At 43.1% G+C, this 14568-nt stretch overlaps 1 protein-coding gene across 7 annotated transcripts in view; it reads left to right on the top strand.

Annotated features, from left to right (window-relative positions):
* The window catches only part of KIF9 (kinesin family member 9), a 53120-nt gene that overhangs the window by 4254 nt on the left and 34298 nt on the right, over positions 1-14568 (top strand). For 5 of the 7 annotated variants that reach the window (XM_039228246.1, XM_039228245.1, XM_039228248.1 and 2 more), the window contains 7 exons: positions 618-715; positions 2199-2364; positions 4117-4223; positions 6267-6491; positions 12305-12388; positions 12502-12594; positions 13367-13514. In XM_039228246.1, the coding sequence (XP_039084177.1) occupies positions 618-715; positions 2199-2364; positions 4117-4223; positions 6267-6491; positions 12305-12388; positions 12502-12594; positions 13367-13514 (921 nt within the window). Of the gene's footprint in view, positions 1-617; positions 716-2198; positions 2474-4116; positions 4224-6266; positions 6492-12304; positions 12389-12501; positions 12595-13366; positions 13515-14568 lie in introns of those variants that run through there. The other 2 variants (XM_039228250.1, XM_039228251.1) reach the window with 2 other exon arrangements.

Raw genomic sequence — 14568 nt, forward strand, 5'->3', positions numbered from 1 at the left:
TCTACCTGAAAGAAAATGATGAAACTCTAGTGAGGTTTACGAGAAGAAGAGGAGGTAGAGGGCTGTTTGATTTTTCTCTCAATGGACTGTCAGAGAAGAAAGAATATCTGATAATGGGCTAGATTAAATATACTTATAGGGAATCGTTTTCTGATCTAAGTAAAACGAAGGTAAAAGAGGAGCTGCTGCATCTGAAGTAGTGTATGTTTGTGAAGACAAGAAAATTAAGTAAATGCATTTCATAGTAAGTATTTTAGAGGAAAGCATAATGAATGAGGCAAAGTATAAGTGAACTCAAGTACAGAACATTTTTAGGAAACCTGTCAAAGATTAGGCCACTAAAGGGAGAATTCTTTTTGCTTCATATTTCTCTCTCTTAGAGGGCCATGGGTGGAAGATGTTGAGAGAGCCTGCAGAAGTGCCTGTACTTGTTGAATAGTGTGTCCTGTGGGTAGAGCAATGACATACGAAGGGGCAGAAAAGAAGACTGGGTCTCAGTGGGATAGGAAAACACAGACTGCATCAGTCACTCTGTTCTGATCTTAATACATGACACCTCCCCTCTAATTGCCATTTGAATATGACAGCTGAAAGTTGTACTATTTTCTTCTTTTTAGCTAGAATGGGTACTAGGAAAAAAGTTCTTGCCTTTGTCCGTGTCAAACCCACCGATGACTTTGCTCACGAAATGATCAAATACGGAGACGACAACAAAGTAAGTGGGATGTGCTTGCCTTCACCAGCCTGGTCCTCTCTGTCCCCCCTTGCTGAAGTGGGACCCCATTTCCAAACAGCCTTTAAGAACCAAGACAGAGTCAATAAAAGTTCAGATGGACTCCAGACTTCCAACAAATCCAAACCATTCCCCTTGAATCTCTTTTGATAAGGAAACTCTTGAAACTCCCACTTTGAATTATATTTGTGGTTAATAAGTTTACTTTCATCCTTGTATCTGACATAGAAAAGCTGACATTTGTCCATGCTCATAAAACTTTGTGGCAATCAGATATACATGATCCCTCCGGGATGGGGTCCAGTAAGAACGTCTTAAGTTGATAACTATTCAACTTGCCAAACCAGTGGGAGAAACTCTTACCCAGAGAACTGGAAAGATTTATGTATCCCTGTGTCCCAACCGCTGTCCTGACTACCTTTTTGAAGCCCATGACAGGCTTGGGACAGGTTGAGCGATCCTATGTTTTTATTCAGCAAACATCTGTGAACCTGGGCAGTATGAAGACATTCTTTAAGGAAGAATCCAAGAGCAGACTGCCCAAACTTTGAAAGTCTTGACAGTCAATGAGAAGCTCATGTGCAGACCTGTGCAGTGACTCCTGCTGGGCACGGTCTCAGTGAGAACAGAAGCACAGAACATTTAATGTGTGAATGGACAAAGCCCCTCTTCTTGCTCGATCTTACTTTTCCTGCATCTGGCTGTGTGTTGGCTCCTGGATTAGGGCAGCCAGTATAAAATTCCAAGAGTCCCTTTACATCAGAAGGCCCCACTGTGAAGATTGGAATCTCTCCTTGACCTAACCCACTATGTTCCTAAACTAGCTACTGTCTTAGTGCCTTGCTATAGAGAGATCTAAAAGTCTAAAAATGTTTTTAGAAATCTTTGCATCTAAAAAAAAAAATTAAATCTTTGCATCTAAAGATATGCTGATTACAAGTAGTAGGCACCTTCGATTTGCTATAATACCAGTGAGAGACTGTCTGAGAAGCCAAGAGCCATTTCTGCAGCTATTAATTCATCATTGCAATAGCATGTAAAAGAAGTGGCTCAAGTCCAGGCCTCTGTCACCAAGCCCATTCTTCTCTCCAGCCGAAGTCAAGGCATCCCTGTGCTTATTATATGTGTCTAAAGCTTGTTTAATAAAAAAACATGATAAATATGCTTGACCCCTTATCATAGATGCAGGAATCAAGACAAACAGCACCCTGTCACCTAGGGTGACAAGGCCTGAAACCTGTAAGTGCTCCAGTCTCCTGTTCCTTACTCCTTGAGGGTGGTGTGGCCTCCCTTCTCCTCTCCCATTCCAAAGAACTCATCAGAATATCAGCCCATGTGTGGGTATCCACGTTCTTCTAAAGTCTGCTTCCTCTGTTGTCTCCAGGTCAGGCCTCAGCTATCAGTGAATTTTTCATACCAGTTTCCTATCACTGAACTAGCTAGCTAACTCTTTCTCTCTTCCTAGAGCATTGATATTCACTTAAAAAAAGATATTCGGAGAGGAGTTGTCAATAACCAGCAGACAGACTGGTCATTCAAGCTGGATGGAGTTCTTCACAATGCCTCCCAGGACTTGGTTTATGAGACGGTCGCAAAGAATGTGGTTTCTCAGGCCCTCGACGGATATAATGGTAATTTAGTTAATTAACTGTTATTAATTGACTGTAAGAACCCACAGAACCCTTCCTGGAGGAAGAGGTGCAAGTATTTTATGGTGAATAAAATAAAGTATCACCTCTCGTGCTAACTTTTGTTTGTCCATCTCCATATTCTTATGGTAGAAAACTTATTATTTGCTTGGTGGTATTGTGGGCATGACTTGATCCAAAGTTCTGGGGTCCTACCTTCCTAGGAAGATTAAATGACTGTGGCTCTCTATGGATCATGGGGATTAAATTATTACCCTGTTTCAAATCTCTCAAATACAAGTTTTGAAGATAATGGCCTTATGAATGTGATGGAGTCCAAATACTTCTCTCTTGGCTACCTGCTAGGAGCTATTTCCATTCATTTTGCCAGCAAAATAAACCTATTCTTCCTGTTGTAGCATAGAGTTATTTACATACAGCATGAAAAAATGGAGTGGAGTTTGATTTTCTTAACAAATGAAAAGCAGCTTTATTGGGAGATTTTTACAAACTAGTTTGGTCTAAGATTGCTTTAAAATCTTAAGGTTTGAAACTCCGTAGAAAGAATATATCACAGTTAGTAAACTTCGCCCATGTGACTAGAATGGTTCCTGGCTGCAGGTTTTAGGTCTTCTGTTTAAAAGTCAGTTTAGAGTTGATGGCCAAACATTGTAACGTACCCTGCTTGTGAAACATTGGTGTGGTCCTCATTGACCCTGAGGGGATATGGCCCGGAGGAGGTAGAGACAGAGGAACTAAGAAGGCCCAGGAAGTTAAGAGTTTTGGGCACGGGGTGCTGTAGAATGACAAATGGGCTCAGAGTCCCAGCTGAAGTGACTCCTTCCTGCACGTTTGTGTCAATAGACACTGTTCCTGACCTCAGCTTAACAGGCTGAATTTGAGTCCCTTGTACAAAACCTACCAATCCAGGAACTAGAGCATTGGTGTGGGGAAGGCAAACACTGATTTCCACGGCCTGGTGTTGCCCGAAAGTGGTGTTTGGGATGAGCTCTGGCTCAGGCTGGCCAAGCCAGGAGGATGAGTGGATGGGAACCAGAGCCCAGGGTGAAGCATGGTTCGTGTCCCAGAGCCTGGTGGTGACGACAGTAGACCTAAGAGATGTGAGAGGTGCAAGTGGAAGTCTTCCCGGAGAAGGCGGTGGGACCAGATCAGGACCTATCAAAATCTGTTTCTGGAAGTGGCATGGGGCCAACTAGCAGCCCTGTTTGATCCTGTGGGAACTTGTAGTCTACAAAGAATTCTCACCATTAACAGGAAATTCCCTTCCCACTCCCATCTCTTCCTGGGGACTTTGAAAGCTCTCCTTGCCTCCAGACTGGCCAGCCCGAGGGAAGCCTACCCCTGACAGTTCACGGCCTTGCTACAGAAGGGCTGGAGTTCAGTGTTCCTAGCTCCCTCCTTACCTGTCTAGGAAAATTCCCAGTTCCTCTGTTCCCTGGGATCCCTCACTCTGCTCAGCAGCCCTAGGGGCTGATTTTCTCTTGGCAGAGGGAGCAGTGGAGCACTACCTGGGCCACAGATTCAGAGCAGCAGTCTGTGTTTTGACCATTTATGTCCTGTGTCCTTTCCCCCTCACCCTGTCCCCCAAGGCAGGATCCCTCATGTCTGTGGCTGCTCTTGATGGCCACCTTCATGCCAGGGTCCAGGCTGGCACCAGGCGTGCTGGGGAATAGCAGAGCTTCCTTGGAGCTATTTTCTTGGACATCACCAAGATGTGCTTCCAAATGTTTGCAGGTACCATCATGTGTTACGGGCAGACAGGAGCCGGCAAGACATATACCATGACAGGGGCAACTGAGAATTACAAGCACCGGGGGATCCTTCCTCGTGCCTTACAGCAGGTAGAGAGTGGGTCCACAGGCAGGGTGCCACACAGGTCCCCTCTCTACTGCAGCTGCTGCTGACCCCAGGCCTGCTACTGGAGACAGGACACACATGGCGGCGGGGGTAGGGAGGAATGGGGGGGTGCAGGGGGGGTGTCCAGAGGCCTCAGGAAACTGGGAGTTCAAGTTTCAGGGTCTGACCCAAGCCCATGAGGAACCCGTTTCCTCATTGCAAAAGTGGGAGTTGGACATGCCAACCAGCTTCTTGCTGCTGCAATGGTCTGTGATCCCGTAATTGAGGGTTTGGAGGTCCTAATCACATTCCTGCCTTGTTTTAATGAGGGGGATATGGCCTCTTGCAAAGCTTCCTCCCTGGCCGGCTCTGGCTTCTTCCCCTGCCACAGCCCCAGACAGAGCATAGGGAAGAAGCAGGACACAGCATGAGCTTTCAGGACCGAGTGAGCCCTGGGGGTGTAGCAGTATAACTGAAGACAGTACAGAAGAGCCTTCCTTTGGAGTTCTGTGAGGACCTTCTGTTGGGGGGTGGGAGGCAAAGGGCTTTCCCCCCAAAGCATCCTGAGGTTTTATAGCCTTGTCCTATAAAAAACGTAGATGACCCTCTAGTGTATAAAGCACCCATGCTCTAATTTCTGAAGCAGTAGCCTTCACATCCCACTGTCCAAGCTTCGGTATCTCAGCATCTTAGACTTCGGTAGTTGAGCCCAGCACTGCCCAGTAGAAGCATGGTGTAAGTCACACATGCAATTTTGAGTTTTCTAGTAACCACAGTTTAAAAAGTAAAACAGGTGAAATTGATTTTAGTAATATATCTTATGTAACTCGGTATACCCAAAATATAATTTCCACACGTAATCAATATAAAAATTCTTGAGATATTTTACGTTATTTTTCTCACTATGCAGTGTGTATTTTACACTTACAGCCCATTTCAATTCAGACACTAAATATTTAATCAGGAATACTCGATCTGCATTTAGATTTCATAAAATTCACAGTTGAAAAAGTAGATTTATGAACTCAAGTTGTTCCCAACATACTGAAAAGTTTACCAGTAACTGAACTTAGCAGCCACCTTTTAAGTTTATTTACCTTGAGAGAGAGAAAAAGAGAGAGCATGCAAGCGCACTATGCTGGGGAAGGGCAGAGGGAGAGGGAGAGAGAGAATCCTAAAAAGGCTACTCCCTGTCAGCACAGAGCTCGACATGGGGCTCAGTCCCACAACCGTGAGATCATGACCTGAGCCAAAATTGAGAGTCAGATGCTCAACTGACTGAGCCACCCAGGGGCCCCTTTAGCAGCTATTTTTAAATTTCAATTCAAATTAATTATAATGAAGTGAAATTTAAAATTCTGCTCCTTATTTGCATCAGCCACATTTCAGGTGCTCAGCAGCCACCTGTGGCTAGAGCCTGCCGTGTTAGACAGCACAGCCCTCAACTATTAGAGCAAGACGGGGGCCTCAGGGATCATCCAGCCAACCACACTCACCCCCATTTGACAACTCAGAAAGTTAAGATCCAGAGAAGGGGGAAAACCAGTCCAAAATCACCCGCCTATAGGTATTGGGAGTTGGGAAGGCTGAGTTTTGACTTGGCTCCTTCTCTTACTAGCTGAATGACCATAGACAAATAATTTCATTGCATGGGGCTTTCCTCAGATGGGCATTGCCCCTACCCTTCTTCAGTCACAGGGGAGTTGTAAGAATAGGATTAAATAATGGCTTATATATGGCGAGAGAGATTCCATTAAATGAGGGATTTTCAATTTTCAATTCAAAGTCGTTTCCATTCATCATGGCTGTACAATCTGTTATGACAGGCTTCAAAATACTACAAGGTGATAATAAGTATTACTCAATGATCTATTAATAGTCATTGTGGATGATGATGACCATCATGCCAGCTAGATTGTAAATTCTTATAGGACAGAGATCTTTTTTTTGTACTTCTTGATGTTCCCTGCTGCAGTAAGAACTCTTCCTAATGCCGATTGGTCATTGAAGTTTTGCTCTTGGTGACTACTGTCCAATATCCCATGTAGGTTTTTAGGATGATCGAAGAACGCCCCACACACGCCATCACTGTGCGTGTTTCCTACCTGGAAATCTACAATGAGAGTCTGTTTGATCTCCTGTCCACTCTGCCCTATGTCGGACCATCAGTCACACCAATGACCATCGTGGAAAACCCTCAAGGGGTCTTTGTAAAGGGCTTGTCAGTCCACCTTACAAGTCAAGAGGAGGATGCATTCAGCCTCCTTTTTGAGGTGAGATGACCAAATCTAAGGATTCCTTCCTTCTTTCCTTCCTTCCTTCCCTCCCTCCCTCTCCTTCCTTCCCTCCCTTCCTTTCTTCCTTTGTTTCTTTTCCTCCCTCCGTCCTTCTTAGTTTTTTACTTTGATAACCAGAATGAATGTTAATATATGCTCATTTAGCAAGTTCAGGTAGTAATGAAAATATATAGGAACAAAAATTAACATAGTTGAAATTGTCCTTTTTTTCAGTTAATATGAAATCATGGGCATTTGTGGTATAGAAAAAAAAGAATTAACATTCTTAGTATATAAAAGCTCTTACAAATCTATAAATTCCCCAGCGTATGTTATCTTTTAAAAGTCATATTGGGGGCGCCTGGGTGGCTCAGTCAGCCTCCAACTTCAGCTCAGGTCATGATCTCACAGTTCATGGGTTTGAGCGCTACATTGGGCTCTGTCCTGACAGGTCAGAACCTGGAGCTTGCTTCGGATTCTGTGTCTCCTTTTCTCTCTCCTGATCCTGCTCTGTCTCTCTCTCTCTCTCTCTCAAAAATAAACATTTAAAAAAATTAAAAGTCATATATGTTGGAACTCCTATACCTCACAGTGAAATATAAAATAGTGTAGCCATCTTGACAGATTCCTGAAAAGTTAATTAATTTTATGATAGAACTTAGCACTTCTACTCTTAGGCATTTTCCTAAGAGAAATGAAAACGTGTTCACACAAAGACTTGTAAGCAAATGTTATAGCAGCATTATTCACAATAGCCCTAGACTGGAAATAACCAAAATGTCTATCACCTGGTGAATGGGTAAGCAAAATGTGGTATATCCATATGATGAAAAACTATTTAGCAATAAAAAGAAATGGAATACTGATATATTTATGCTACAACATAGATGAATCTCAAAAACATGCTAAGTAAAAGAAATACAGATCACATCCTGTTTGGTTCCTTTCATTTAAAATGCTCCCAGTGGCCAAATCTTTAGAGATACAGGTAAATTAGCGATTGCTGGGAGGAGGGTGTAGGAAATGTCTGCAGATGGGCCCAGGGAACTTTTTGAGTGATATAACATCTCTAAAACAGGATTGTGGTGTTGGTTGCACAACTCTAAATTTGTTTTTAAAAAATCATAAATTGTATAAAAACAGAAAATTTTATACAAAATTTGTAATTTAAGTTATATGTCAATAGGGGCACCTGTGTGGCTCAGTTAAGCCTCCTACTCTTGATTTCAGCTCAGGCCATGATCTCACTGTTCATGAGTTCGAGCCCCACATTGGGCTTCACACTGACTGTGCAGAGCCTGCTTGGGGTTCTGTCTTCCTCTCTCTCTGCACCTCCCCTACTTGCTCTCTCTCTCTCAGAATAAATAAATAAACATGTTAAAAAATTTTATGTCAATAAAACTTTACTTAAAAAGTCACATAGGTGGGGCACCTACATGGCTCACTTGGTTGTATGGTTGAGCATGCAACTTCAGCTCAGGACATGACATCACAGTCGTGAGTTGGAGACCCACATCAAACTCACTGCTGTCAGTGCAGAGCCCACCTCAGATCCTTAGTCCTCTCTCTTGCTGCCCTTCCTCCCCATCAAAAATGAATAAACCTTTATATTTTTTAAAATGGTCACATAAGTGTCCTCAAGGGTAATTTAAACCTGGAGCCCTTGCATCTACAAGGAAGAAAGAGCATCCCAGAGGCAGCAAATAGAGCATTCATTCTTATTGTTGCTTCTGACATTTCACCATGACTAATGATATTTGCTGTAGGTTTTTGGTGGCTTAAGGTTAAAGAAGGCTCAAGTTTGGGAAGAGTTTTTATCATGAATAAGTATTTATTCATACCCTTAGTAGTAACCAGTCTCCTGACTTGTAATCATTTCATTGGTCTTTATGGCATTACCACCTCTAGCTTCCTCAAACAGCGTACTGTAATTTTTTTGAAAACTTTTATATATATAAAAGAAATCACATAGGATTAATTCTGATTACTTTTCCTCTTATCTACTTTTTATGTGAAATTCATCTATGTTCTTGCTATACATTTTTCATTGTCATCATCACTGCATTACATTGGGTGTTGGTTGAATATACTACAAGTTAGTTATCTCCTTCCTTCCTTCCTTACTTACTTACTTACTTACTTTCTTTCTTTCTTTCTTTCTTTCAAAGACAGTGATGGTGCACATGAGCGAGTGAGAGGGGTAGAGAGAGAAAGAGAGAAAATCTTAAGCAGGCTCAATACTCAGCACAGAGCCCAACACGGGGTTCCATCCCACAACCCTGGGATCATGACCGGAGCCAAAATCGACTCAGATGCTGAACTGACTGAGCCACCCAGGAGCCCCTACTCTACTTCTGGTGGATATGTGGGTTTTCCTAGTTTGAGGGATATTTCAGACAATGCCACTGGGAACATTCTTGTATGTCTGTCTCATGTACATAAACATGAATTTTTCTGGGTAAAGCCAAGGACTGCAATTATGGGTCATTGAGTGTGTCTTTAACTTTCTTAGGCAATGCCAACTCTATCCCATAATGGTATACTCCCATAGCGGGTTAGACCTTAAGACCTTAAAATTTTGACCAATCTGGCGAGTGTCTGTTTTTTCCCACTTTGCTCTGTGTTTTCTTCTCCCTAATTACTAATGAGATGAAGGACTTTTCATGTGTTTACTGACCATTTGGATTTCCCTTTTCATATCTTTTATCTTTACAGATGTCTTTTTTTCCTCTTATTTGCATGAATTCTTTATATACTTTGAAAACTAATCCTTTTTCAGTTATATGTATAGTAAATATGTTATATTTCCCGTGGCTTGCTTTTTTTTTTTTTTTTAACTCTCTATGTGTTATTTGATGAACAAAAATTCTTGATTTTAGGTTAATTGAATGTATATAAATTTTTTGTCTTAACTCTTTGTGTAAAGAGCACATAAGAGGAGTTTGTTTTAAAAACCCACAGGTAGAGGGGCATCTAGGTAGCTCAGTCGGCTGGGCATCTGACTTCAGCTCAGGTCATGATCTTAACTGTTTGTGGGTTTGAGCCCCACGTCAGGCTCTATGCTGACAGCTCAGAGCCTGGAGCCTGCTTCAAATTCTGTGTCTCCCTCTCTCTGCCCCTCTCCTGCTCGTACTCTGCCTCTCTCTCAAAAATAAATAAAACATAATTTTTTTTTTATTTTTTAAAGTTTATTTATTTTGAGAGAGAGAGCAAGAGAGAGAGCAAGCAGGGGAGGAGCAGAAAGAGAGACAGAATTCCAGGGAGGCTCCATGTTGTCAGCATAGAACCTGATGTGGGGCTCGAACTCATGAACTGTGAGATCATGACCTGAGCCAAAGTCAGATGCTTAACCTATTGAGTCACCCAGGTGTCCCCCCAAAGTTGTTGTTTTTTTTTTAATTCACAGGTAGAATTCTTCAGTTAAGTCATCTGACCCTGGACTTTTATTTGTTGGCAGGTTTTTGATTACTGATTCATAAATTGGTCTGTTTAGATTTTCCATTTCATCATAATTCAGTCTGGGTAGTCTGACCATCTTTATCTTTTAACCAAAGCATTTCATTGCATTTGCACTTAATGTAATTACTGATATATTTGGGTTCACATACATCATGCAATTACATACATCTTTGTTTCACTTGTTCTACATTTATTTTTCTTATCTGTTTAGCCCCTTATTTTATTTTATTTTTTATTTATTTTTAAATTTATATCCAAGTTAGCATATAGTACAATAATGATTTCAGGAGTAGAATCCAGTAATTCATCCCCTACGTGTAACACCCAGTGCTCATCTCAACAAATGACTTCCCTAATGCCCCTTACCCATGTTTTGCCCCTTTTTTTGTTGGATATTTTTTATTATACTTGCTTTCCCCTTTACTAATTTAGAAGTTGTATATTCATTCATATTTATATCCTCTCACTGTCTCAGTTTATCCCAGAAATAACTTGGTACCTTTAGTTAATATACACACCCAAATGAATATGTCTAACTAGTGAGAGCTGAATAAGCCCTGTGGATTATGCCAAAGTCAGCTTCTTGGTTTTGATGATGTGCTATGGTTCTGCAAGACATTATTTTAGGGAGAGGCTGAGTGAAGGATACAGGGGCCCTCCCTATACATTTCTTTGAAACTCCTATGGATCAAAATAAAGTGTCATTTTATCATAATTTTTATTATATTTTACTATAATATCATCATTTTAATTGTGTTATAATTAAAATGTTTAAAAATAGGGGCACCTGGGTGGCTCAGTCAATTAAGCATCTGACTCTTGATTTCAGTTCAGGTCATGCATGATCTCACTGCTCGTGAGTTCAAGCCCATGTCAGGCTCTGCACTGACAGCTCAGAGTCTGCTTGGGATTCTCTTTCTCTCTCTCCTTCTCTGTCTCTGCCCCTCCCCTGCTCATGCTCTGTCTCTATCAAAAATAACTAAACATTAAAAAATTTTTAATAAATAAAAAAATAAAACCTCAAAAATCTAAAGTTCATGAAAACCTTTTACTTCCTCCTGCATTCTATAAGAACCTTAGGATTGCTGCCTTACGTTTTACGTTTTTGTTTTTTGACTCTGCAGGGGCGTCATTATTAATATTTTATATAGTACATGTTCATTTATATTTACCCTCGTATTTACCAGTCTCATTGCTTTTTCTTTCTTTTCTCCATCACCTTCCACTGGAGATTGTTTTCTTTATTCTGCTTTACATCCTTTACAGTGAGCATGCTGGTGACAAAGAGTTTTTTGTTTTTTGAAATGTCCTCATTTTACCCTCAGTCTTGAAAGATATTTTTTTCTGGGTATACAATTCTATTTTGGCATTTGTTTTTATTCTACCATATTAAAGAGATCACTGCAAAGTTATGGCTCCCATCATTCGTAGTGAGAAGTCAACTGTCAGTCCGTTCAATAGCCTTTTAAAAATATGTTAGTCTGGGCCTTTTGAGAAGCAGATGCCAAGATGGGATTAAATGTGCAAAGATTTTTTTTCTTTAAGTTTTTAAATTTATTTTGAGAGAGAGACAGAGATTGAGCAGGGCTCAAACTCATGAACCGTGGGATCATGACCTAAGCCACAATCAAGAGCCAGACGTTTAACTGAGCCACCCAAGTGCTCTGCTATATGATCATTTTAATGTGCCATTGAAGACAGTTTGCTATGATTTTGGATTCTGCATTTCTCTATTATTAAAAAATATTTGTCACCATTTTCCTGGCTATATAACATTCCATTGTACAGATAGACCATTCCCTAATCATTGATTATGTAAGTTGATTGTTACTCAATATTCATGAACATTTTTTTTTTTATTTTTTTTTTAAGGTTTTTTTTATTTATTTCTAGAGAGACAGAGAGCGTGAGCAGGGGAGGGTCAGAGAGAGAGGGAGTCACAGACTGAAACAGGCTCCAGGCTCTGAGCTGGCAGTCAGCACAGAGCCCGACGCAGGGCTCGAACCCACGAACCGTGAGATCATGACCTAAGCGAAACTCGGATACTTAACCGACTAAGCCACCCAGGAGCCCCTATTCATGAACATTTTTAAGACTTTGTCATTCTTATTGCTACTTTGCTTTTCAGATAGCTCTACAAATTCACACATCCCTAGCAGAGGGTGAAAGCCTATGTCTGGACTCCAGTCAGTCTCCCATTCTACTAGTCTATAAATGAGATTTTTTCTGGAAGGTCTGTCTGATTACAGTAACAGGAAATCACTTGTATACCTGTCAGAATAGCTGAAAATGACCCAAATGCCTTATTGTTTTAATTCTTCAAAATGCTGTCTACTTTCCCTCCTCTTCAGGGAGAAGCCAATAGGATTATAGCCTCCCACACGATGAACAAAAACTCGTCCAGGTCACACTGCATTTTCACCATCTATGTGGAGGTGGGTCTGAGGTCCTTGAATGGCCCGGGAGGGGGGTGGCCCAGTCCCACAGGGCCTGCTCCAGATAGAAGCTTCTCCCTGTGACATCTGACTTCTGTTTGGATGTTTCATAGGCTCATTCGCGGACCTTATCAGATGGAAAGTACATCACTTCCAAAATTAACTTGGTGGATCTGGCGGGTTCGGAAAGGCTGGGGAAGTCTGGGGTAAGTGGGGAGCAGGGCGTCCCTTCTCAAGCCACAGCCCTGTTTCCCACACTGTCCCCATTCACATGGGATGTCCCTCGAGGGGCATTCGTGAGCCCAGTCCTGAGCCGGGCACAGTGGAGCACGTGGGCCTGACCCCATGGAGCTGGAGGGAGGGAATTAGTAGAGGGGAAACAGGTGCATCATAGTTGCAATTTGTACCTAATAGGATTTTTGTGAACGTTGAACAAGAGGATGGCCCCAAAGTTCTTAGCCGGGTGCCCGGCCCCCTGTAAGTGCTCTCAGAAGATGCTTGGTGCTAGTAGTGGCATTTCTCTGCATAAGACTGGGAGCATCCACATGAGTCTTCCCATGAGTATTTCAGCTCAGCTTTCATGGGCGTGTGAGTATTAGCATAAGTATTCACACGAGTATGCAGTGAGCATTCTTATATGCATTTGACTAAGTGTTTTTATGTGTATGATAGTCACAGGATGATTTGCCCAGGTATCTGCACAAACATTCCTGTGCGAGTTCATATCAGTGTGACTCTTACGTGACTATTTGGGTGAATATTCACAGAACTATTCATATTCCCATGAGAGTTCCCATGAATATTTTGTGTGAGCATCCCTGTGAGTGTTAGTATTAGGCCATGATGGAATACAATCCCATGACACTGAGAGGAGAGCTGGCTCTGGGAAGGGGGCTCCGGCCTGGCCACCCACCTGCAGTGTTCCCAGTGGGGTAGCCTCCCCATTGGTGTGAAGTGGAACTGACCTTTGGTTTGTAGTCTGAGGGACGAGTCCTGAAGGAAGCCACGTACATCAACAAGTCGCTGTCATTCCTGGAGCAGGCCATCATTGCCCTTGGGGACCAGAAGCGGGACCACATCCCCTTCCGGCAGTGCAAGCTCACCCATGCCCTCAAGGACTCGTTAGGTAAGGGCAGGTGAGGGAGGTCAGTGCCCAGGGCGGAGGGACAGGCCAGGCATAGCTGCTGCTGGTGGTAATGGAATTGCTACCTTCCGGCGGCGTGCACTTCCCTGCAGCCTTTTCACCGTGGTCGCAGACACAGCTAAAAAGGCAGAGTCATGCGTGGCCCCCTTTTCTGTCACCCACAGCATGCAGCGCTGCTCCTTCAGAAACTTTGCTTAAAGCCTCTGTTGGGACTACCTTCTCGCTTCCCCTCAGCCCTAAACCTGGCAGAATCCTTCACGGCCTTCAAGACCAGGTGGAGGGCCCCTGCCATTCCTCATTCTCTTCCCCCACAGGCTGCTTGCAGAGGAGCAGGGGTCATGTCTTGTCATCCTTGTGTCCCCAGGCTTTTGTTTTGGGCCTGATGGCACAGCGTAGGGCCTCTGATTACTGACTGAGAGCCACCCGTAGCGAAGCCCTGGCCCACAGCCCTCTCCCTGCCCCAGGCCATCTCTCCTCTTCTGGTCTCTCCTCTGCTGTTCCCCTGCTCCTCTTTTAGGTACATCCAGTGGCCTCCCCCCTCCCCTGCCCTCCTCCAGCCTCACACATGCTTGGGCGTGTCCCTTCCGACCCTGTCTGAGTCAGCTCAGGTGGCCCTAACAAAATGCCACAGACTGGAGTGCTTCAACAACAGACTTTAATTCCTCACAGCTCTAGAGGCTGGAAGTCCCAGGTCAAGGTTCAGAATGGATGGTTCCTGGTGCGGGCTCTTTTCAGCTCGTACACAGCTGCTTGCTGTGCCTTCGCACAGCAGAGAGCAAGAAAGAAAAGAAAGAGGGATCAGAAAGAGAGACAGAGTTCTTTCTCTCATATAAGGGCACTAATCCCATTATGGTGCCTCTGCCCTCAGGACCTCATCTAAACCTGATCACTTCCCCCAGGCCCCGTCTCCGGATACCATCACACTGGGGGATAGGACTTCAACATAGGAATTTTGGCAGGACACAAACACGCAATCCGTAGCAGACCCCCACCAGCCTTAAAGGAATCTCTTGGCAGAAAACCCACATGGTTCATG

This window comes from Hyaena hyaena, unplaced genomic scaffold (genome assembly GCF_003009895.1).
Source record: "Hyaena hyaena isolate Hyena2069 unplaced genomic scaffold, ASM300989v1 scaffold_30, whole genome shotgun sequence".
NCBI classification, from domain to species: Eukaryota; Metazoa; Chordata; class Mammalia; order Carnivora; family Hyaenidae; genus Hyaena; species Hyaena hyaena.